Source organism: Sphaeramia orbicularis, chromosome 16 (assembly GCF_902148855.1).
Source record: "Sphaeramia orbicularis chromosome 16, fSphaOr1.1, whole genome shotgun sequence".
Lineage (NCBI taxonomy): Eukaryota > Metazoa > Chordata > Actinopteri > Kurtiformes > Apogonidae > Sphaeramia > Sphaeramia orbicularis.
Window position 1 is genome coordinate 57,730,831 of NC_043972.1, and position 24,198 is coordinate 57,755,028.

At 38.4% G+C, this 24,198-nt stretch overlaps 2 protein-coding genes across 3 annotated transcripts in view; both read right to left on the reverse strand.

The window, feature by feature from the left end:
- Nucleotides 1-202: 202 nt before the first annotated feature.
- On the reverse strand, nucleotides 203-23,696 carry LOC115436259 (zinc finger protein 239-like). Of its 2 annotated transcripts, XM_030159053.1 has the most exons (4): nucleotides 22,707-23,356; nucleotides 21,603-21,605; nucleotides 2,704-3,710; nucleotides 203-2,534 (listed from the first exon to the last, which is right to left on the reverse strand). In XM_030159053.1, the coding sequence occupies exons 1-4, from the start codon at nucleotides 23,309-23,311 to the stop codon at nucleotides 2,452-2,454; spliced, it is 1,698 nt and encodes a 565-aa protein (XP_030014913.1). In that variant the 5' UTR covers nucleotides 23,312-23,356; the 3' UTR covers nucleotides 203-2,451. The 2 variants fall into 2 exon arrangements, with proteins under 2 accessions (XP_030014913.1, XP_030014914.1); XM_030159054.1 differs by lacking the exons at nucleotides 21,603-21,605; nucleotides 22,707-23,356 and adding an exon at nucleotides 23,628-23,696.
- The window catches only part of LOC115436267 (zinc finger protein 260-like), a 43,322-nt gene continuing 40,726 nt past the window's right edge, over nucleotides 21,603-24,198 (reverse strand). Inside the window, exons 4-5 of the mRNA XM_030159069.1 lie at nucleotides 21,846-22,022; nucleotides 21,603-21,800 (exon numbers count right to left, since the gene is read on the reverse strand). The gene's annotated coding sequence lies outside the window, so the exon portion shown is untranslated. The remainder of the gene's footprint in view (nucleotides 21,801-21,845; nucleotides 22,023-24,198) is intronic.

Sequence of the window (24,198 nt, forward strand, 5' to 3'; positions counted from 1 at the left end):
ATATTTGTGAGTATGACGATGCATCCACCTTATCTCACACCTGGGATGTGGGCCTGGAGAAGGTGTCAGACAGCAGGGGGTGCCAGCTTCCCTGCTGTCTGACAAACCCTCCTGAGCAGCCTATAAGACACGTCACGGAAACATCATGTGACGCTTCTGACGAAGGCCACAGGAAGTAGCTGAAACTAGTCAAGCAGGTGAACTTGCTCGTTTGTTAAATGAATTATTTTCACATTTATACTTTGAAGACAGAATGAACATTTACCAGAGCATATTTAGAAATTTTAGTTATGGAGCAAACAGTTACATTTTTATGAATAATTAAAATATATCATACATTCAGAACGTTCACCACTGATACGTCAGGAGTTAAAGGGTGTGTGAACCAAAGACAAACAGAACCAGAGCTGGATGTTAGAGTCCACTATCCAACCTAGATGACAACTTGATTTATCCCAGGGTTCAGAAAAACAGTTGAAAATTCAGTCATTTACTCCCACAGTTTTTAACTCCAACATGTGGGTAACACTTCATTTTACAGTCGCCTAATTATTACGTAGTTTCCTCGTACATGTACAGTCAGTTATAGTCTATTTTTGAGTAATTTATACTGTTAAATAAGTAGGTTAATACAAAGAAAAATCCAAAACATTAACTATAAATTCAACTGAGTACAATCTGGACGACAAAAACATCATCATTGTTATCATGATATAGTTTTATATTTTATGTATTTTTATATTTATTTATCATGACTATCATGACTTTCTCTTTAGGCCTTAGAGTTTATTTTGTTCACAGTTGTTTAAGTGTTCCCATCTTTTTATACAAGACCTGAGTGAACGCAATTTATTAATCTAAATCATATGTAATTTGGTTAACAAAATTAACACCAATTTTCTTGATGTATAACAATGAACAAAATTAGCAGTAAATCACAAAATCCAAGACCACAGCAACTGCAAAAGTATGGGCTGACAAATAACCATTGTGACAATACCGATGTGATTTTTTATTATTCTTTCTAATTTTTATGTATTATCTCTTATGTGCCATGGAGACAAAAAAAAAGGTAATTTCATAGACAAAAAGAGCATAATTTGACTATTTTCAAGCATTAAATAACATTATCTATGAATGACTATAAATTCAATTGTAAATGTAAACAAAACAGATGAAAATCAACCACTGACATTTTATAAACATCCAAAATGTTACCAAATAATGGGTTGAGAGGATCTGGTGTGTTTTCTGATAATGATGCATCCATCCTTGTTATTTACTGTTTTTTTTCTTTTTAAGTCTTTCAGAACCAAAACCTATCTTTAAATTGGAAAAAAAATTGACATGAACCCTAACAATTATGTTTCCTAAGGATATGAAACTGCGTATTGCGAAAACATTTTTGATCTTACTGCACAGCTATTGTCAGAGGTAACCAGGTACACTATAAACTGTGTAATTCTTAGGAAAATAGATCTACTTTTTATTAATTAAAATTAAAGTTTGAGTTTTATTTTCACGATGCTTCTCCTTGTGTATTACTGCAGATATTCATACAATTTACTCACAATTTAATTTCATTACCTGCATTAAAATTAAAATCATCTTCCACTTCAGGTTTTGAAACAATTAATTCACACATGCACAGTTGGTGGTTAAAAAAAAAGTGTTGAACATTTTGGTGGATGAAGTTAAAATGTACAACAACTGTGGAAAATTGTTACAGGAGTAGCTGTTTTCATTAGTGAACAATGAAAAGATGTGAACCCCAACCAGCAACAGAATCACAACAAGTGAGTGATTAAACATCCACAAAGTCAATAGAAGTCCAAAGAAGTCAGTGCTGCTGGTTCAGACACTGTGTTTCTTCTTGTCATCTGATGCTGAGGTACTTTTTGGTCCAGACATTGATGATTCATATCTGTGCTGATGATAGGAGAAGCAGAGGATGACCAGAATCTTTTTTCACATCTGTAACACTCAAACTGTTTTGGTGTGTTATGACACTGATTGTTTCTACTAGCTTCTAGAGCCATACGTTTTGTACAATTGCTCAGTTTTTGTCCTTCGTTAAAATTTTTGACACATTTACGTTTGGTACATTGTTAACCTGTGATAAAAGATCTGTCATAAAATCTGCACTGGTAAGGTTTCTCTCCAGTATGGGTCCATCGGTGACAGTTGTTGGTGACACAAAGTTGGATGACCAGAGTATTGTTGTGCATATCACATGGGTACATCAACTTCTTGTGGTGAACATGAAGGTGAGAAAATAGTACAGACAAGACTGAAAGACTTCCCACACTGGTAACAGTTTTATTGTCTTTCTCCACTATGGACGCGTTGGTGTGTCTGAAGGGCAGACAGTTGGGTAAAAGTCTTCCCACACTGGTCACAGTCATATAGTTTTTTCTCCTCTGTGGATGCGTAGGTGTCTCTTAAGGTGATTCATTGTGATGAAAGTCTTCCAACACTGGCCACAACAATATGGTCTTTCTCCTCTGTGGATGTGCAGGTGTGTCTTAAGGTGACTCATTCGGGTGAAAGTCTTCCCACACTGGTCACAGCCATATGGTCTTTCTCCACTGTGGCTGCGTTGGTGTGCCTGAAGGGAACTTATTTGGGTGAAAGTCTTCCCACACTGGTCACAGACATATGGTCTTTCTCCACTGTGGACGCGTTGGTGAGCATGAAGGTGACTTATTTGGGTGAAAGTCTTCCCACACTGGTCACAGTTGTATGATCTTTCTCCTCTGTGGATGTGTAGGTGTCTCTTAAGGTCACTCATTTGGGTGAAAGTCTTCCCACACTGGTCACAGTCATATGGTCTTTCTCCATTGTGGCTGCGTTGGTGTGCATGAAGGCGACTCATGTTGGTGAAAGTCTTCCCACACTGGTCACAGTCATATGGTCTTTCTCCACTGTGGACGCGTTGGTGTGCATGAAGGTTACTTATTTGGGTGAAAGTCTTCCCACACTGGTCACAGGCATATGGTCTTTCTCCACGGTGGACGCGTAGGTGTCTCTTAAGATTACTCATGTCGGTGAAAGTCTTCCCGCACTGGTCACAGTCATATGGTCTTTCTCCATTGTGGCTGCGTTGGTGTGCATGAAGGCGACTCATGTTGGTGAAAGTCTTCCCACACTGGTCACAGTCATATGGTCTTTCTCCACTGTGGACGTGTTGGTGTGCATGAAGGTTACTTATTTGGGTGAAAGTCTTCCCACACTGGTCACAGGCATATGGTCTTTCTCCACTGTGGACGCGTAGGTGTCTCTTAAGGTTACTCATGTCTGTGAAAGTCTTCCCACACTGGTCACAGTAATATGGTCTTTCTCCACTGTGAACGCGTTGGTGTGCCTGAAGGGAACTTATTTGGGTGAAAGTCTTCCCACACTGGTCACAGCCATATGGCCTTTCTCCTCTGTGGACGCGTTGGTGTGCATGAAGGTGACTTATTCGGGTGAAAGTCTTCCCACACTGGTCACAGTCATATGGTCTTTCTCCACTGTGGACACGTTGGTGTGCCTGAAGGGAACTTATTCGGGTGAAAGTCTTCCCACACTGGTCACAGTCATATGGTCTTTCTCCACTGTGGACGCGTAGGTGTCTCTTAAGGTTACTCATGTCGGTGAAAGTCTTCCCACACTGGTCACAGTCATATGGTCTTTCTCCACTGTGGACGCGTAGGTGTATCTTAAGGCTACTCATAGTGGTGAAAGTCTTCCCGCACTGGTCACAGGTGGGTCTTCTATCCATGTTGGCTGGAATCAGGTGATCTTTGCCAGACACAACTTTCAGGTTTCTCTTAAAATCCACCTTTGGCTTTTTTCTACATCAAAACACAAAAAGAAGACGTGGACACTGAAATGCAATGGAATGGAACAGAACAAACACATCTCTTCAGGACCAGATTAAGCAGATAGACTAAATTAGCTAGTTAGGTAATTAACAGGACATTTTTAAGACAACCAATATTTAATGGTGATGGTTTTACCATTATTATTATTATTATTATTATTATTATTATTATTGTCATCATAAATAATAATACTTATTGGTAGTAGTAGTAGTCGTATTTTATACTTTTGTAGGACATTTTAAGGGCCTGAATATGCGAGAAAACTCAATACTCTTATTCTACAAGTGAAAATTGATGCAGATTCAATAATGTACTAATGTGTTTATGAAACGGTTTCTTGTTTCATGACAAAACCTCAGAACTCGTTGCACCACTATGATCATACGAGGTCACATAAGGTCACCAACTCTAATGAATTGGATCTTCAGCTCATTAAGACTTTTCTGACCAAATTTGAGATGAATATGTTTTTGTGTACACATCAAAACAACAAAACATTTACTGGTACTAAGAGGTGGAACAAGGAGTCAGATTCAATATTGTCATGTCATTATGTTCAGGGTGTGACTCTGATCCTACATGTGAAGCCATGATGAGGTAAATGTGGAAATATCACATTTTTTATTTATATGAATATTTATATAAATACCAAATTTCTTATTATTTTCTCTTCAGATTTTCATTTTCACACATTTAAAGTTTTTCTACCTGTCTTTTTCTCTGCAATTGCTTGTTGTTGCTGTTAACTGTGAAATTTCCCCACGGTGGGAGAAATAAAGTCTTATCTTATCTTATCTTATCTTATCTTATCTTATCTTATCTTATCTTAAGTTTGGTGCTGATTGGATAAAAAATTGTTGAGTTATAACAGTTTGGTTTTTCTTGCAGCTGCACCCTGAACTATAGAACCACAACGACAGAAAGGCACACAAGAAAAAAAAACACACACAAGAAAAAGAAAATCACACAAACAAGAAAAAGGTTCTTCTGGAAAAGGTAGGTACCTGCTGTGACCAGGATCTGGATGCTGATTGGATTGTCTTTGACAGGTGGGAAAACTGGAAGTTTATATTTATCCTCCTCAGACCCAGCTATGGGCTTTCTGTCCACATTTGTGGACAAGAGTTTAACAACTTTATACAAAAAGAAAAGAAAACTGTCCACCACAAAGGACATTCCATAAAAATTTTAAAAACTGCATCTGAAAAAAACTGTTTCATCATGATGTTTCCAATATAGGCACTTATTTAATAAAACATTTAAAAAGCTTCTACTTTGCTGACATTTCCTGGGTCTTAGGAGGTTAAAGCTGTGAATGACTTCCATCACTAATTTTTCTTCAAATTTATAAAACCTGAGTGATAACCTCCTTATCACTAATCCATAAGTCTTTCCGTGCTAACGCACCTAAATCACTTCCGTGCATTGTGGGAAGTGCAGCTCCAGCCGTGCCTTTCCTGCCAGGCTGCTGCGGCCATAATGCAGCTGAACTTCCACTTCCCACAATGCATGACACAATTCTGAAAATGCCCCAGTTACCTCCCAGCTCTGTTTGGAAACCAATGGTTTGTTTTTGTTGGAGTACACTTCCAAATTTTTCACTTCTTTGTCTATTGTCAGAATAAAACACATTCAGCTTGGAGTTCATCTGTGCCGTTTACTACACAACGCAGATTTCATCTGTTACATATGTGTGTGCTGATGTCATATCAGTCGCCTCTATACATGCACCAAGTTTCAAGTAAATTGAAACAAAATTGATGTTTTATAGGCATTTGAAATTTTGCCCATTATAAGCAAACTAGTGCACTGACCTGTGGGAATCCACAGGTTCTAGAAGCAGTAGAGTTGATCAAATGGGGAGCTGAGCTAAGTTTACTGATGGAACACAGAAAATAGGAAAAAAATAATGGCCCTCATTTTGTTTTGTATTGAAATCAAAAGTAACGGAAAAGAATGCATTCATAATGATGTTAAATAATTGTTTGAAAGGGCTTTACAGTAATGTCACTGTGTGACTTCATCACATTCACATGATTTGACTAAGTTTACTGATGAAACACAGATTAGGAGGAAATAGAATGGACTCATTTAGGTTTGTATTGACATGGACGTGGACCAGAGACTTTTCCACAGGACTGAACATGGAGGAGGCAAACGTTAACGGACTGGGTCTGACCGGGGACCGGCAGAGTGGAACTGGGCCACAGTAAGAACCAGACCTGGTTCTCCTCAGTTTTCTGTTGATCTGGATCTGGATTCAGATACAGATCCAGCCCCCCCTCCCTGCTGGATCTGGATTAAAGCATTAAAGGGAGGCCTTTAAAAACTAACAACTAACAAAGTATTGGTCGTATCAATATTCAGTTTTCTTCTGTCTGATCCTGGACCCAAAATACAGAAGTACTGCACAGGCTGGTTCTGTCCAGTTTATCAGTTAAAAAGCCGATACACACACACAAACACGCACACACACACACACACACACACACACAGGTCACTTGGCTTTTATAATAAAGATGAGAGAAAATAAAAATTTGTTAAAAAAATTTTTTAAAAAATCATTCACGGCAATCTATAAACCCGATCTGGTATGAATTTGACCAATAATTTTGCTGCTAAAGTGTTCACAAACAAACCGAACCAAAAACAATCAGTCCCTCCAGGAATTTGCGATGTTGCGATCGCAACTATTAACGCAAATTCAACCAATCACTGCGAATTCTGTGCGGCACTGCTATTTCGTCCAATCACTGTGAATTTTCCGCAAATTTGACCAATCACCTCAGCCCCCTATTTCCCATCCCCCTCTACGTGACATGTACGTTATCACGTTCACTTCCTTGTTGACCTTTGAGAAGATGAAGACATGTGCGACACATAACGCCCACATTTACCGACAAATACCACTACCAAAGTTCGTGCAAGTCAGTTTCCAGATGTGTTACACAAAAGTGGAGGTAAACTGTTCTGTGGTGGAACACAAACTAAAGTCTGCGCTCCACAGACACTTTTCAACCGTAAAACATGCAAGGAAAACGGCTGAAACTGGAAGAGGACAGACGAGATAAGTCACAGTGACAGAGGCTGTTGGATCCAGAACAAGAGCAGGAGCTGAAAGGGTCAAGGTTAGCGCAGATATACTGTAGAAGGCAACAGAAGAGAAGAAGAAAGAACCTGTGGAGGCATGCTTTCCTTTTCCTGGATTGTGTGTGTGTGTGAGGGAGTGTGTGTGTGTGTGTGTGTGTATGTGTGCATGTAAGCCATCTAGCCCTAACCCTAAATATACTACTATATCATTAAGGAAGCAAAAGTCATGTGTTATGTTGTATAAATGTGAGATGGGGGTGGGATTTAATCAGTTTTCTTCTTCCCACTCCTTTTTGAGCAGTACATACTGAATTTGTTTTGTTATTACTAGTGTACATGGCAATTGTTATTTTGTCTTGATCAACTTTCTTTATTAATGTGTTTGCTCTGATATTAATTCCTTGTACACAAATTTTTTTTTTTATTTTTTCTTCTGCTCAAAACAAACAAATAAATGAATGAAAAAAAAGCCTGTTTTGTTTAGAATCGTCGCTTCCTGGTGCTTTTAAAGGTTAAAAACACAAAAAAAGACTGTTCTAGGTCATTTGTAAATGCTCATGTTCCAATGACTTGAATAAAAGAAGCCTCAAATCATCGCAAATTTGTGGAAAAGCTGCCGCAAAATCAGGCATTTTAGGCCACAACAATCACAAAAAAAGCCCACGAAATCCTGGAGGGACTGAACAATAGCCCATACCTCCTCTTCTAGGGGTGGGGGGTGCTCCATAGTTCTAACCTGCTGCCTCTGTTTCTCTTCTCCGTTGCCGGTTTCCCCCTCCCTCCCTCCCTCCCTCCACAGTTTCCTCCTGTGCTGTTCTATCCAGTCGGACTGTGGAACACTTCTTCACTCTGCCGTGGGACTCTCCTCCTCCTGGTTGTGGCTCTGCTGCCTGGGGCTATCTCCGGACTAATGCTGCTCCATGTTCAACTCCTCCGTCTCACAGCTGCTCAAACTCAACACTCGCTCCATTCCATCATGGAAATCCACCTGAAAACAATACGGGCTCCTCCGCAGACCTCCTTCTATCCACAGAGGGTCACGGAGAACCTTTATTTCCACACAACCTGTGGGCTCGGACTCCATTCCATCCCTCTGCTCTGTCGGACTCTCCGTCGCAGTTTGTAAACGTCATCAGAGAACACTGGAGATGTGAGGTTCACGAACGACTCGAGTCTTTTCAGTTGTTTTAGGTGACGATAAAAAGCGCTTCGCAGTTGTGAGCCGTTCTTTTATTCAAATTGTCCACGCTGTCTCCATGTGTCACCTGTGTCCCACTGAGTCTGGGTTGTCCACGCTGCCTTCACGTCAACGACTATTGACATCTGCGAGTATGACTTTTCCGCCCCACACCCTATTCACGTGAACGCATCTATATGCGCAGCTAACTTAGGGGAGGAGGCGGCTTTTTTTTGTTTTCACCTTTTCTCCTGTTTTTGGTTAGGGAGTTTAGGTTCGTATAATATATTTATTATATTTAATACACGAACGACTGAAAACAAATGGAGATGCGGGATTAACTGGAGGAGCATGTGCTTCTATAAATGAAGATCCTCTGATGAGGTGGAAAAGCCGGGCCCTCGTGGACCCCAGCCTTACCAAAGACATGGTTCAGAAACTCTGTTTAGTGGGAACATCAGTTCCATCTGAAAGAGGATTCTCTAAGACAGGACTAACATTATGTTACTCCCACCACAGGTAATTAGCATCAAAAATGACAGTGAAGGAATTAAAGTTGAACAGTTTTATTCCAAAGCTCTGCTTGACAGTTGGTAGGCCCACTTTAACCTGTTCAGTTCATATCCCACATGTCCATAACAAGGCAGGGGTTCAATAACACACATCATTCTTGTGTACACTACAAAAGGGTTAACTCATTCTGTGATTTAACATGCTTAAGGTTCTCACACACGTCTGTATCACTGCAAACTTAACCACATCACCATATGCCTGCCCTGACAGCCTAACTGAGATTCAACCTAAGCACTGTTATTAAGGGGAGGGGGTAAAACAAACAAACCAAACAAAAAAGGAAAGAAAACTAGTCCACCCCAGGGGCAGTTCCCAGATCTTTTCTGCCCGTTACCAGCTCACCTGCCAGGCGGACTAGACAAAGAAAAAAAAACAAACCAACTAATAACACAAAAACAATGGCAAGACAAACAGCTGACAGAACCCCCATGCCTCTGTAAAAAGCACAAATACAAATCTTAAACACTTTATTAAATCCATTAAAATACACAACCGTTTGCAGATTCTATTACAAAGTTTAAAATACCAGGTTTGTCCAAATGGTTCCCTTCCAGTATTTGCCACCTCAGCAGGGAAACAAGTCTGAAACAAAAACAGTTCATGTCACACACTTCCGAACAACAGGCACATTTAAAAACAGGGCCTCAGCTGACCAGTGTTCCTTCGGTTCCCTGCACACCAGCATGGACTGAGGTGTGCACTCGCCTCACTCCTCCGGTCAGAACCACCAGCCACACACCTGTTCCTTCCTGCAGACAAATTTATACCCTCCTCCCTAATCCCTGCACCCCCCCTTCTTTACTTAGCGCCCCCTGCCACAATTGTCACTTGTCGTCCTTAACTCAAATTTACCAAAGGATCAGAAGGAGAGGCAGTCGAACCCACAAAGGATGACACTGCTTTATTATTTCAGGGATAATGTCTTTAATTTTGTTCACACTTATTGTTTACACTTTGTTGTTGTTGTTTACATTGTTCTGATGTGGATTTGAGTCAAGGAGCTGAGCTCCTGTTTGTAAAGTAGTTCAGGTGTACAAACACCAGGTAGGGTAGTTCAAACACTGTGCCACTGTCACTGATAATATTTTCACCAATGACACTGATAACAGGAAAAGCACTCAGAGAGTGCAGGCCTCCGCCAAGGCAGATCAGTGGGCCCCTGTGCCCAACCCCCCACCCCCCGATCGCCACCAAAATTTAATCATTTCTTCCTTATGCCAGTATCAACATTTCCTGAAAATTTCATGAAAATCTGTCTGTAACTTTTTGAGTTATCTTGCTAACAAACAAACAAACAAACAAACATGCACGCACACACACAAAGCAAAGCGATCACAATACCTCCTGGCGGAGGTAATAATCTGGCACGTGCAAAGCAGGGGGCCGGGGGGGCTTGAGCCCCTGCCACTTTGATCCTCTGCCTACAAGTGCCCTTTTTACTCGTTTTTTTTTTTTTTCCGCAAAAAACTGCATGACTAAAAATTTTCGTGACTAAAATTCTGATCAGTGATAATAAATGTTTAGAGTGGTTTAATTTGGCTGTCACTGGACCTTGTCATGGTGCCCTTTCATCTCTGAATGATAATAATACTGATAATGATACTAATGATGATAATACTGAATGATAATAATAAATATAGTAATAATAATGATGATGAAGATGTAGCATTAGTATTATATATCTTTTTTGGAAACTCAGTGACACTTTTCATTGGATTTTGTGTTCATTCCATACACATTGGTGGCAAACTACTGTTGTAGCCACATCTGCCCACCACCAGCCACTCATTCACCCCTTACATTCACTCATGAATAATAAAAAAAACTTGACATGCACGGTGTGTATGTGGGTGTATTTGTCGTATTTCTTATATATTTTATTGTTTTTTTATTTAGTTTGAAGATGCCTCGCAAACAAAGACACATTAAACAAAAAAGAAAGGAGCTACTTGAAGCTGCTAAAAGTAGCGGATCCCTTACCAACTGGGTGAAAAAAAGTACAACAGGTAAGCACAATATAAGGAATAACATTCCATACTATTCATGGGCATTAGGCACACCATTCACATACATTAATTACCTTCCTGTAAATGTCTGCAGTTCCAGAACTTGCCACATTTGGGATGGGGATTATTCAAGCCCAGTGAGACCATCCTTTTCAGAGTGATCTTCACCTGGCCTGCAAGGAGGCTACAACAAGAAAGAATTTCAAACCTAATTTTTATCACTTTATTCGACTTTGTAAGTTAGTACATATTGTTATTGTAGCTGTCTGCCAAACTAATGTAAAAATGTATCCTTTGTGGAATGATTTATTAAACATTTCAAATCATATGTAATTGGTGGTTATTCGTTTTCATGTGCCCTTTTGGAAGTTTGAGCCCCTGCCCCTTTATAGCTCTCTGCACGGCCCTGCTTGATGATCACCCTTGTAGAATTTACTCACAATTCTAAGTGCAAATACTTTCCTAAGTTTTCAAAGTAAATAACACCCCCAATTTTTTCAGTGTGGCAATTTCACATTCCATGTGTCAGTGTGGCATACATTGTCCAAGGCAGAAGAACATCAACAACTGACAAATATTAAATTAGAATACAAATACAAATCAGGAAAAAGAAGTCTTGAAATAAAAAGTGATAACAATTAAAATAATATATAGTAAATAAAATAAAATACATAAATATTGTAAACCATTGCACAAGGGGGAAACTCAAGTATTGATTTCTATGGGAAATTTGTTGAACATTTTGTAAAATTTTGTGGCTTTGAGGTTTTCAATTAATTTCAGGGACTTTAAGTATAGTTTGAATTCATTTATAAAAACAATAAACTTGGGGGATGACTTCAAAATTCTATTTTTGTAAATAAAAAATTTGGCAAGTCACAAAATACCATTCCAGCAGAATTCATTGTTTTTGTTCTGGAGGATCATACTAATGTGACATCAGAGGTTGATATTGAATTGGAGAATGCTGGGATCTGTTGTTTTAACCAGTTGTTAATGTCAACCCAAAATAAATGCACCACATTACATGAAAAAAGTATCTGGTCAGTAGTCTCAATGTTATCACCACAAAATGTACAAATATTATCATCACTGCCAAACCGCGACCTGAGCAAATCCTCAGAGGGACAGATGTTATTCATAATTTTACAGTGTGTTTCTTTAACTTTGGGGGTACAGGGAATTTCATGTACTTTGTTCTAAGTTTATCAATTGAAGATTTATCAAATTTTTGTAATTTATTATTTTTCTTTTGTTTTTCAGGGAATAGAATTTCTGTAAGACAGTTTCTAATAAAATGATTATTACATGTTTTGTCCAGGATTGAAATCCCTATAATTGACAGTGCGGCCAGTTGTGGTTGTATAGGCTGGTGTGCCTAATATCAAAGATATTTTTTGTTAAAAAGACAAATTAGATAGATAGATAGATAGATAGATAGATAGATAGATAGATAGATAGATAGATAGATAGATAGATAGATAGATAGATAGATAGATAGATAGATAGATAGATAGATAGATAGATAGATAGATAGATAGATAAAATGTTTATTTAGAGATCAGAGAATTACTACTCACAGACGATTTAATTTAGAGTTGTCAATCACTGAAATTGTGATTTACAAAATCCACAGGTTTTCTTCTTACCTTGTTGTTAGTCCGGCCTTAGAATTGTCTGGAGCAGATCTCTGCTGATCCTCCTGGACACAGTCCTCTGTTAGTGAGTTCTTTTGTTGGAAACTCCAAGGATGAGTCAGGATTCACCTCGCTCTCATTGTTTTTATATAAATTTAATTTGATTTGATCTGATCATAAATAGGCATAACTCAGAACTGAAGATCCACCCGGAAAGAAAATGGATCCGTGCATCACTTTTCTTGTCCTTGTAAGCTGATCCCCAAACTATGGGCTGGTCCTGTGGGCTATGTGGGTTGGGTCAAAGAAAAATGGGCTGGTGTTTTCTGACTCTAAGTCAAGCAGATCTCAGCTCTATGTAACCCTGTGATGACAGTGTGTCTACATCTGGTCTCCTGTGTTCAAGATCAGATCAGATACTTTATCTGCTCTGAAGTGAGGAGTTCAATGCTGAGGCCCAGTTATAACAAAAGTTGAGTTAGAACTAAGTTAAGCAGAAATCAAGTCTTTCTGGTTAAATTGTTTTCCCTGAGAGCTGAGGAAAAGCAGCTGGATCTTCCCTAAATCTGCTCCCTTTGCATTCCAAACATTTTCCAAGGTCATGACACAGAGGGAGTGAACTGATCAGAACTGAAGGACAGAAGGCCTCTGTCTGTCTCTGATCCTCACACACAAACTTTTCCAAGGACTCACATAAACACACATGCATGTTCCCCCCTCCCCCCTCCCATCCTGTCTGCCCTCGTACTCTTTCTTTCCTCCTGTCCCCCACACTCCTACCAAATCCACTGAAAAAGTTCCACCACGTGACCACGTGTACTGTTTGTACATATGTAATATTTGACTGCACCAGCTTTGGTTTGGATTACAGGAGACATTCACTGTCACATCTTTTTTACCACATAATGCTTATGTAGTGTCACAATAACGTTCATGACATTTGTTCCATCCACAGTTGCATTAATTTTGGATTATTGATGATGGAGAATCGGACGGCTGCATCAAGTCTTCATCACATCCCAAATTAGAGTCTGGACTTTATGGAGGCGAATCCATGTGTGAAAATGATGTCTGATTCTCCCTGAACCATTCTGTCACAAGCCTGATGATCCTGATCAGTCCAGTCATTGTCCAATCTGTAGGACATTAAAGATATGCATCTGCAGATTTCACACAGTTTATGAGTTCAGTCAAAGTAAATGGAAGCCATGTTGTTGACAGTCTATGATCCAACAGCAGAAGGATGAGGAGAACTCCAACCTTCACACAAACATAGAGTCATCCTCCCAGTGCTGTGTGGCGGACACATGTCAACATTCAACTCCAGACTGGAATCTGTGCTACACACAACATTTCACACTCCTTCATCACCATAACCTGTTGGAAAACAGTCAGACAATGCAAGAAACTAAACATAAGTGAGTCTATGTTTTAATCAGACTGAAGAAACACCCAGTGATGCACATGATAACACATCAAATCAAGACAAAGTCACATTTCACTGATAACAACTATTAGGTTTCCCTTCAAATCCACCTTTGTCTTCTTTCTACATTAAAAAAACGAAAAAGAAGAGGTGGTCACTGAAATGTAACAGAATAAACACATCTGTTCAGGACCAGATTAAGCAGACAGACTAAATGAACTAGTTAGGTCATCGACAGGACATTTTCAAAACAACCAATATTTGATGGTTTCTCCTTAACAGATGTGTTTCCTGTATGAGACCAGAACAGAACAGATAATAACACAGATATTGAAAGATGTTGACAAATGTCAGGTTACACAATCACAAAACACTGCAAAAACTTATTTAGTTTGATCATTGAAAGTAAAGAAAAAACAATTCAGTTTATCATTATTATTATTATTATTATTATTATTATTATTATTATTATTATTATTATTATTATTATTATTATTATTATTATTATCAGGGCCTGAGTGCTGAGAACTGGCTGCAAAGGCCCTACTGTACATTAAGGATGTAATGGTACAGGTTATCCACGGTTCAGTACGATCAAAATAAACCATCTATTGTAAATGTGTTTATTTGGGTTAAAGCTAAAAGATAGTCAGGGTCAATTTTGTGAAGAAAAAACTGCCGACATATTGTCAACTTAGTAGCATCAATGCCAGTCTCCTCTGCACCATAAGTAGTGGGGGTACCTCCAACTGAGGGGGGAATTAAAAAATAAATAAATAAAAAATCATGCAAAAATAATGGAAATTAATATGGACAGCAAATTTCTAAAGAAATGACCAATTACAGCAGCTTTCACACTCTCCAGTGTTGGCAGATTCTTTAAATAGTTACAGAATCACAAAACACTGCAAAAACTTATTTAGTTTGGTCACTGAAAGTAAAGTAAAACCAATTCAATGTATTATTGTTATTATTATTATTAGGGCCTGAGTGCTGAGAACTGGCTGCAAAGGCCCTACTGCCCTCAAGGAAACACTTCCAGAGCCTGAGGTGCAAAACTACCAGATTTTAAAATAGTTTCTATCCAACGGCCATAAGAAGCTCAACAAAAGTTGAGGGGATGAAGTGCAATAGACAATGTGCAATAAAAAGTGCAATAGTGACCCCTCCATAGTGCAATATTTTTACCTTTACTAACCTATTTATTTTAGTGCAGTTTCTAATATTTTATTATATAAATGGTTTGTTGTAGTTGGTGTTTTTAAAATCTTTTCTTTGTTTTGTTTCATGCTGTGCATTTTTCAATTTCGTTCTATAACAGCATCTAGAATGTTTTTATTGAATGACAATTAATAAATCTGACTTTGAAGGAGAACTCAACTCATCCAATCAAAGTCATATATGACTTCTATCAGTGATCACTAGGAACTAGACTGATATCTGGAACCATTTACATTTTAGAAACCATCAGAAATATGGACCATTAGAAGGAAAGGAACATTTAGAATATTTAAAAAATCTACATTTTTCCAAACTGTGAACAAACTTTGTACACATTGTCCCAAGGAAGATGCAGATCAAATTTAAATGAATTCAGCCAATAGTTTCAGGGAAGAAGATGTTTGAAGAAATCACTAACGGAGACGATGCCTTCACAATAACTCATCTATCAGCATTTTTACAAAGTGAGAGGATTATGGCTTTAGGCTGAAAATGACCATTACTTTAAAAGACCGTATTTACAGAATAAAGACATAATGTTTGGAGAAAAGTCATGAAGATGTTATGAACCAGGGACAAGAGGAACCCAGTTGCGTGTGGTGAACGATAACAGACAGACACGATTAGCGTAAATGCAAATAAAAGTTTATTTATACATGAATAAACGAGTTACAGAAAGGAAACAATCTCTGACGATGGAGAACCAAGGGTGTCACCGAACTGGGAGTTAAAACACGAACTAAACCAAGGGAACTGGATCAGCATGGAAGCGAAGACGCTCTGGCACACAACACAGGAGCTGCAGGGCTTTTAAGCAGGAGGAGAGCTTGACTGCAGATCAGCTCCTGGTGTGTGCCATTACCTGAACAGAACACAGAGGGGGAGGGGAGGAAACACAAGACAACCAAACCAAACCAAAGAGTGGGTCATGACAAAAGAGGTGGAAATATCTGGGGAAGGCTCCATAGCCTTCAATTCATCTTTTGGGCTGAAAGTTGGAAAGAATTTTGACTCTTTATGAGCAGACCACAGGGGGAGGAGTTAACATTCCTGAGCTTGCTGTACTCAGCTGACACTGCAGGCTCCACCTCTGCTCCTCTTCTCATGTCCGCTGTCTGCCCTGTTCCCTTCAGTAGACGCTCTGTAAGTGACTCTCCACAGCTCTGTCCTCTGACATGGCACACCTGTGGGATCTGAGAGGCCGTCACCCTGGGTCTGTGGAACAGGTGCCACTCAGACCAAGAGCTGTGGTCACGTGGAGCCTCTTCAGTTTAGTCAGCCATGTCTACACTTACAGATCCACTGTGAAGATGCAGAATAAGGCTTATTATTATATTCTGTCAAATAATAACAAAATCATTATCAGCGTCATTTATTAATTTCCACTACCCATAATGTTTGATAGTTATTGTTCAAGTTGATCTTCATGACAATAAAACAAATACTGACCATGATTTCCATGTTGGATTTTTCAGTAGGATTGGAATCAAGGTTATAATAGTTTTGGATTTTTCATTATAGTTTAGTTTTATTTCGTTTTGACTTTTTTTTCTCTAATTCAGTTAGTTTTAATTCGTTTTTAGCCCAGGTTTGATCATTTTTATTAGTTTTCATTTCCTTCTAAATGCTTAGTTTTAGTTTAGTTCTAGTCTGGCCTGTGCAAAGCAGGGGGCCGGGGGGGCTTGAGCCCCTGCCGCTTTGATCCTCTGCCTACAAGTGCCCTTTTTACTCTTTTTTTTTTTTTTTCCACAAAAAACTGCATGACTAAAATTTTCGTGACTAAAATTTTGATCAATGATAATAAATGTTAAGAGTGATTTATTTGGCTGTCACTGGACCTGGTCATGGTGCCCATTCATCTCTATCACGCCCCGCCCCTTCCTCCTGTGCAACCTTGCTTGCAACACACACACACACACACACACCCACACACACACACACACACACACACACACACACACACACACACACACACACACACACACACACACACACACACACACACACACACACACACACACACACACACACACACACACACGCACATGTCATGCGGTCTGGAGAATGAATGAGGAGGAGGGAAGTGCTGCAATTCCAGGTACGTGAGAGTCCATCCCGCTATCTGCCCAAAACATTCACTTGTCTCTTTTGGTCCTGGTCCTATTCTTCAACAACTATAGTTTTGGGGCCAAAAACCCATCGTAAGTGAGTAAATAATTCAATATCATCGTCACGTCATGGAATGAGCTCCCAGACTAGCACACTCTAACAACTGGGTGCCCACCTGAGTCTGAGTCCTGCTGAAGCACTCACACAGATCTGCTTCTGTTTTATTTCCATAAACTGTTGAGTTTTAGCTGCAAAATTGTAACACATGGTAATAGTCCTCACTTGCTGAAACAGTCACTTCTTCAGTTTTCTCTGTTTTTGCATAATACCTTTAAGTTTACTCTGAGCTTTAATGAACATCTACATGATCAGTAAATTAAATAGAGGGTAAAGGAAGTGATTTACACTGAAAAATGCAAAACACAGAGGTTTTTATTATAATAAATGGTGATAAATCACATGAGAAACGTTAAAAAGAGAGAAAAAAATCACTTAGAAGCTGCCATAAAAGTACCACTGGGTCTTAATGGGTTAAAATGTGCTGAAGTAATTAAATTCTGCTAAACCCATGTAAAATTGCATAAAAAGAAAACACATCCATGTCTTCTTCTCATCCAATACCTAAATCCGGCCCTTTTGGTGTACAAGAGTCATAAAACTTATGTAAAATCCCCCGACTCTTTCATCAGTGCCAACACTTTGACATTTCTGCTTTTGTTTCAGAAACTGCTGGATCCATTATCGTAATATCCGTGTTTGCCTCAAACATCTTGAGTGAATCTTATTTGAAATAACCACAAACCTCCACAAATATTCCCATCAACCTGCTCAATATTAAATGATACAGCTAGAAATACTACAATATAAACTTTATTATTATCATGTAATGTTAAATGGTTTGGCTTGGGTTAACACTTCCTCTACATGGTTATTTCTTAACTGTGGAAAACCTAAATATCATCATAAATATGTCCTAGAATGAAAAGAAACTAAATAATCAATGTGTCACTGTAAAAGTAGGTGTAAAACCAGATGTAAAATGAAAATATTTCTAGTTATTAACATTTACTGTGTAGCGTCATGACGGTGCAGTGAGTGAACAGAGTCAGAAACAGAACTATACATTATTGCATCCTCCTCTTTTTGTCACAAACCACATTCCAGAAAAGCCGTGTTGATTGGCTGGTATCAGGTCAGTGCAGGGACATCATCTGCAAGTGGATGTTTATGAAGACAGATGGTCCTAAGGAATGAACCTAACCTAAATGGACAAAACTAAGCCCGTTGTCGTCTGTTCTTCATCAGAGCTGTCTTCCCTGTCGAGGTAAATTAAGGACTCATGGCTTGAGTGTTTACACTTAGTCGACTTCGTACTTTCACATCTGTGTCTCATTAGGTTTGCTCATCCAGAGGTGGAGGTAAACCCAGAAATTATTGGTTTGGGTTGATTTAAGTTTAAGCTTAGTTATAAATCTATAATTAAATTAATCAATAAATCAAAGCTCCTTTAATCAATAAATTGGTTATCCATTTCCGTTACAAATGTCATGCTTTTATACATAATTTAACATCTGTTTTCAAGAATTTGTCTTGGACTTACACTGCAAAAATCCAAATCTTACCAAGTGTATTATTCTCATTTACTAGTCAAAATATCTCATCACACTTAAAATAAGACAGAATCACCTACAGAGGAACTTGTAAGGGAGATAAAAGAACTTATTTTTAAACAATAGATCTAGAAAATCTCATTTCAAGAAATCTTACCAAGATAATTTTCACTTCTTCCATTGGCAGATTTTTTTTGGTGAATTGAGCAAAAAAAAATATCTGGAATTAAGCAAAAAAAAATCTGCCAATGGAACAAGTGAAAATGATCTTACTAAGATTTCTTGAAATAAGATTTTCCAGAACTATTGATCTATTGCAGGGTATTAACACACAAAAACTTCTACACATTACATCTTTATTTCCACTTCTATAGAAACTGAACATCAAAAGAAACTTTTCACATATTCTATGTGATGCCATTTCACACCATTTTATTAAATATGAAAACAAATTCTTTCTTGTTCTTAAAAAACCCATTAAATTAACAAACAAAATACAACAAACAACAAAACAGTGGATGAGTATCCAGAGGATAATGTAAAATATGACAAAGGGTAGTTCAACAATGTTCACATTCAGCAACAAGCAACATTATTAATCCACAGCAAGTCAAAGATCTCAATCTCATTGAACATCTGAAGTGAATCCAGAGTATGTGCAGAAGGTGCACAGCCTGTGTTAGGGCTCAGGGAGGACACACCCAGTACTGAGGACACTGATCTGGACCATTTGGTCAATCTTTGACTTGCTGTGGATTAATAATGTTGCTTGTTGCTAAATGTGAACTTTGTAATTGGTAGTTATTCATTTTCATGTGCCCTTTTGGAAGTTTGAGCCCCTGCCCCTTTATAGCTCTGTGCACGGCCCTGGTAATAATACAACTAGAAGCACTCGGAGAGCACAGACCTCCGCCAAGGCTGATCAGTGGCCCCCCCTGTGGGCCCCCCCACCCCCGATCACCACCAAAATTTAATCATTTCTTCCTTATCCCATTTCCAACAAACCCTGAAAATTTCATCCAAATCTGTCCATAACTTTTTGAGTTATGTCGCACACTAACGGACAGACAAACAAACAAACAAACAAACCCTGGCAAAAACATAACCTCCTTGGCGGAGGTAATAAGCCGACTATTAATTAATAACATTCGTGACCATTTGCCAGTGTTCACAGTCTATGACATCACATGCAGAAAAACAGTGACTTGCAAAAGTATTCATACCCCTTGAACTTTTCCACATTTTGTCACGTTACAACCACAAACAAATAGATTTTATTGGAATTTTATGTGAAAGACCAACACAAAGTGGCATAAAATTGTGAAGGAGAAAGAAAATGATACATGATTTTAATATTATTTTACAAATAAAAAACTGAAAAGTGTGGTGTGCAAAAGTATTCAGCCCCGTTTTCTCTGAGCAAAACTCGGTTTTTCAGTTTTTTATTTGTAAAACAATATTAACCCTTTAATGCATAGTGGTCACTACAGTGGACAGCTATTCTACAGCTGTTCTCTTGTATATTCATGGATTTTGTTGTTCTTTTCGTTGTGTTTTTTTTTTACACGTATCTTTATTAAAGTTTTAAGACACTACATATCTTTTCTGACATGAATTGATAACATTATGTAGATCTCTCCTGATCATAAACCCCCAGAATTACAAGCCCTCCCCATAGTTTTCACACAATTTATCAGTAAATACATGTTTCTGTGCATCAAAAATTAAATGTGTGCTGTCCAGCTGAGTGGACATTTTTGCAACTTCATGAAAAATAGGTTCATAATATTATTATTTTTTTCATTATTATTTTTTTAAAATGTATTTATTTATTTATTTTTTTTTCAATTATTTTTATTTTATTTATTTATTTTTATTTATTTTTCAGAAGAAAATTTTCACTCATGTTGTTTTTTTCATGCCTAAAGAGGAATAAAAGCACTCAGGAAAAGAATTTGATTAAGGTTCTCATAATTTGTGCATGAAAGGGTTAAAATCATGTATCCTGTTTTTTCTACTTCACAAATGTATGCCACTTTGTGTTGGTCTTTCCCATAAAATTCTAATAAAATATATTTATCGTTGTGGTCGTGGCATGAAAAAATGTGAAAAAGTTCAAGGGGTATGAATGCTTTTGCAAGCCACTGGAAGTTAATCAAACAGAATATAGATGAGTAAAATCAGAGGGATCCATAAACAAACTTAAACATGAATTATTGGAGTAAAACTGGGATATAATTCACAGAAAAAAATATCTTAACCTCACATATGACAAGTTCCTAAGAATATTTACCTCATTATATGACAAACATTGTCCAGTTAAGAAATATAACAGAAAACGATCATATGCTCATTGTCCACGGATAACAAAAGGGCAACAAAATGCATGTAAGAAAAAAATAAACTTTACAGTGATAAGACAGAGAACTGAAGAGGCAGAACGTAAAGATAAAAAAATACAAAACTAAGTGAACTAATATTATGAGGGTATCAATCAATCAATCAATTAATCAATGCCGTTAAAGGGTGATTATGGTAAATACTTCTGTCTCGTGTTTCAGGTCCACTTTAGAATTAGAATAAAACAAGGCAATAAAGTAGAACACAGAACAACAGAACATGACAAAAAGTTTGAATCCGTTCCATTGATGTCCTGAACTTTCTGATACATGAAGTGGTTCTTCGTTACCACACATTCATCAGCAGTTCAACACATTTTCAATTAAATCAAAGCCATTCTGCAGGTCAGGGTCAGACCAGTGTAAAAATGTGAAACCAGTTTGATATGAAGGAAAACACTGGACCGGACCAGTACCAGATTGGACCACTAGATGAAGCACTGGTGTCTGACACTCAGTCTGTCATGTGTCCTTTGTTGGTGGTGAACTTCCTCCTCAACTGGAATGTGATCTCCTTCATGTTGTCGGCCTCAGTCTGGGACTAAACCACTACCAGTTCATCAGTCATTCTGTCTCATCCATATGATGTTCACCATGTTGTTTATGACTGATGAAAAACTACATGGATTCAGGACTCTGACACCTTCAACCAATGGTGTTCTTCAGGTTATGCAACAGTTAATTTTCTCTCTCTCTCTCTCACACTTACACACACACACACACACACACACACACAGTTGGGGGTTAAAAAAAAGAGTAGAACATTTTGGGGTATGAACTTAAACTGCACAGAACAACTATGGAAAGGACAATGAACAGGTGTGAACCCCAACCAGCAACAGAATCACAACAAGTGACTGATTAAACGTCCACAAAGTCAATAGAAGTAGTGTCCCCATTGAAAGCAGCTCTTGTAAATATTCTTGTAAATCAGTAAATATATTTCAAGTTGGATTCTTTATGTTCTTGCACTTTTCTTAAATATTTCAAAGTAATAATAATAATAATAATATGGCAGTGATAATAATAATAGGCAAATTATAATAATAGCAATATTGTTTGTGATAATTATAATAATAATGATGATTGATGATGATAAACATACTACTAATAATAATCAAATACAATATATACCCTTATTCTTCAAAATAAAGAAGTCCTATCCCCAATGAAACCACGTCCTTGTTGACCTCCACTAGTTGGACTTTACACGTTGCGGCAGGTTAAGGTTCTGTAACGTTACTGTTGTGTGAAGGTGGTACATTAGAACACACTTCTTTACTCTGAGGACAACAAAACACAGCTTTCAGTCTGGTGTTTGTCTTCACATCTGGACTCTATGGAGCCAGATCTGGAGGTTTTTAAGTTTGATGTTCTTGTCAAAAGAAGTTGGTGCTGCTGGTTCAGACACTGCGTTTCTTCTTGTCATCTGATGCTGAGGTACTTTTTCATCCAGATGCTGATGATTCACATCTGTCCTGATGATAGGAGAAAGCAGAGTATGGCAAGAATCTTTTTTCACATCTGTAACACTCAAACTGTTTCGGTGTTTTTCTGCCTTGTGGATGCGTAGGTGTGTTTTAAGGATACACATTTGAGTGAAAGTCTTCCCACAATGGTCACACTCATATGGTCTTTCACCATTGTGGATGCGTAGGTGTCTCTTGAGGTGATTCATTGTGATGAAAGTCTTCCCACACTGGTCACACTCATATGGTCTTTCACCGTTGTGGATGCGTAGGTGTATCTTAAGACTGTGTATCCAGTTGAAAGCCTTCCCACACCGTTCACACTCATATGGTCTTTCTCCGGTGTGGATGCGTAGGTGTGATTTAAGGATACGCAGTAAGGTGAAAGTCTTCCCACACTGGCCACAGTGATATGGTCTTTCTCCAGAGTGGATGGCTCTATGTCTTCGAAGGTCATGTAATGTGATGTAAGCCTTGTCACACTGGTCACAGCCATATGGTCTTTCACCTTTGTGGATTTGAAGGTGCATCTTAAGACTGCGTATGCGGTTGAAAGTCTTCCCACACTGTTCACAATCATATGGTCTCTCTCCGCTGTGGATGAGTAAGTGTGTTTTAAGGGTAGACATTTGGGTGAAAGTCTTCCCACACTGGTCACAGTAATATGGTCTTTTTCCGCTGTGGATGCATAGGTGTCTCGCAACGTGATTCAATCTGGTGAAAGTCATCCCACACTGGTCACAGTCATATGGTTTTTCTCCACTGTGGATGCGTTGGTGTGCCTGAAGGGAACTTATTCGGGTGAAAGTCTTCCCACACTGGTCACAGCTAAATGGTCTTTCTCCTCTGTGGATGCGTAAGTGTCTCTTAAGGCCATTCACTTGGGTGAAAGTCTTCCCACACTGGTCACAGCCATATGGTCTTTCTCCACTGTGGATGCGTTGGTGTGCCTGAAGGGAACTCATGTAGGTGAAAGTCTTCCCACACTGGTCACAATAATATGGTCTTTCTCCACTGTGGATGCGTTGGTGTGCCTGAAGGGAACTCATGTAGGTGAAAGTCTTCCCACACTGGTCACAGTCATATGGTCTTTCTCCACTGTGGATGCGTTGGTGTGCCTGAAGGGAACTTATTCGGGTGAAAGTCTTCCCACACTGGTCACAGGTGGGTCTTCTATCCATGTTTGCTGGAATCAGGTGATCTTTGCCAGACACAACTTTTAGGTTTCTCTTAAAATCCACTTTTGGCTTCTTTCTACATCAAAACACAAAGAAAAAGAAGACGTGGACACTGAAATGCAATGGAATGGAACAGAACAAACACATCTCTTCAGGACCAGATTAAGCAGATAGACTAAATTAGCTAGTTAGGTAATTAACAGGACATTTTTAAGACAACCAATATTTAATGGTGATGGTTTTACCATTATTATTATTATTATTATCATAAATAATAATAATTCTTATTCTTATTGGTAGTAGTAGTAGTCGTATTTTATAGTTTTGGAAGAAATTTTAAGGGCCTGAATATGTGAGAAAACTCAATACTCTTATTGTACAAGTGAAAACTGATGCAGATTCAATAATGTACTAATGTGTTTACGAAAAAGTTTCTT

Excerpts from the sequence above, each read along its gene's own strand:
- LOC115436259 (XM_030159053.1), bottom strand. The coding sequence starts at position 23,311 with ATGACTTTCACCAGATTGAATCACGTTGCGAGACACCTATGCATCCAC. Across the intron at positions 2,535-2,703 it reads GAAGACTTTCACCCAAATAA|TCACCTTAAGACACACCTGC; the intron begins GTCACCTTCATG and ends CACCCGAATGAG.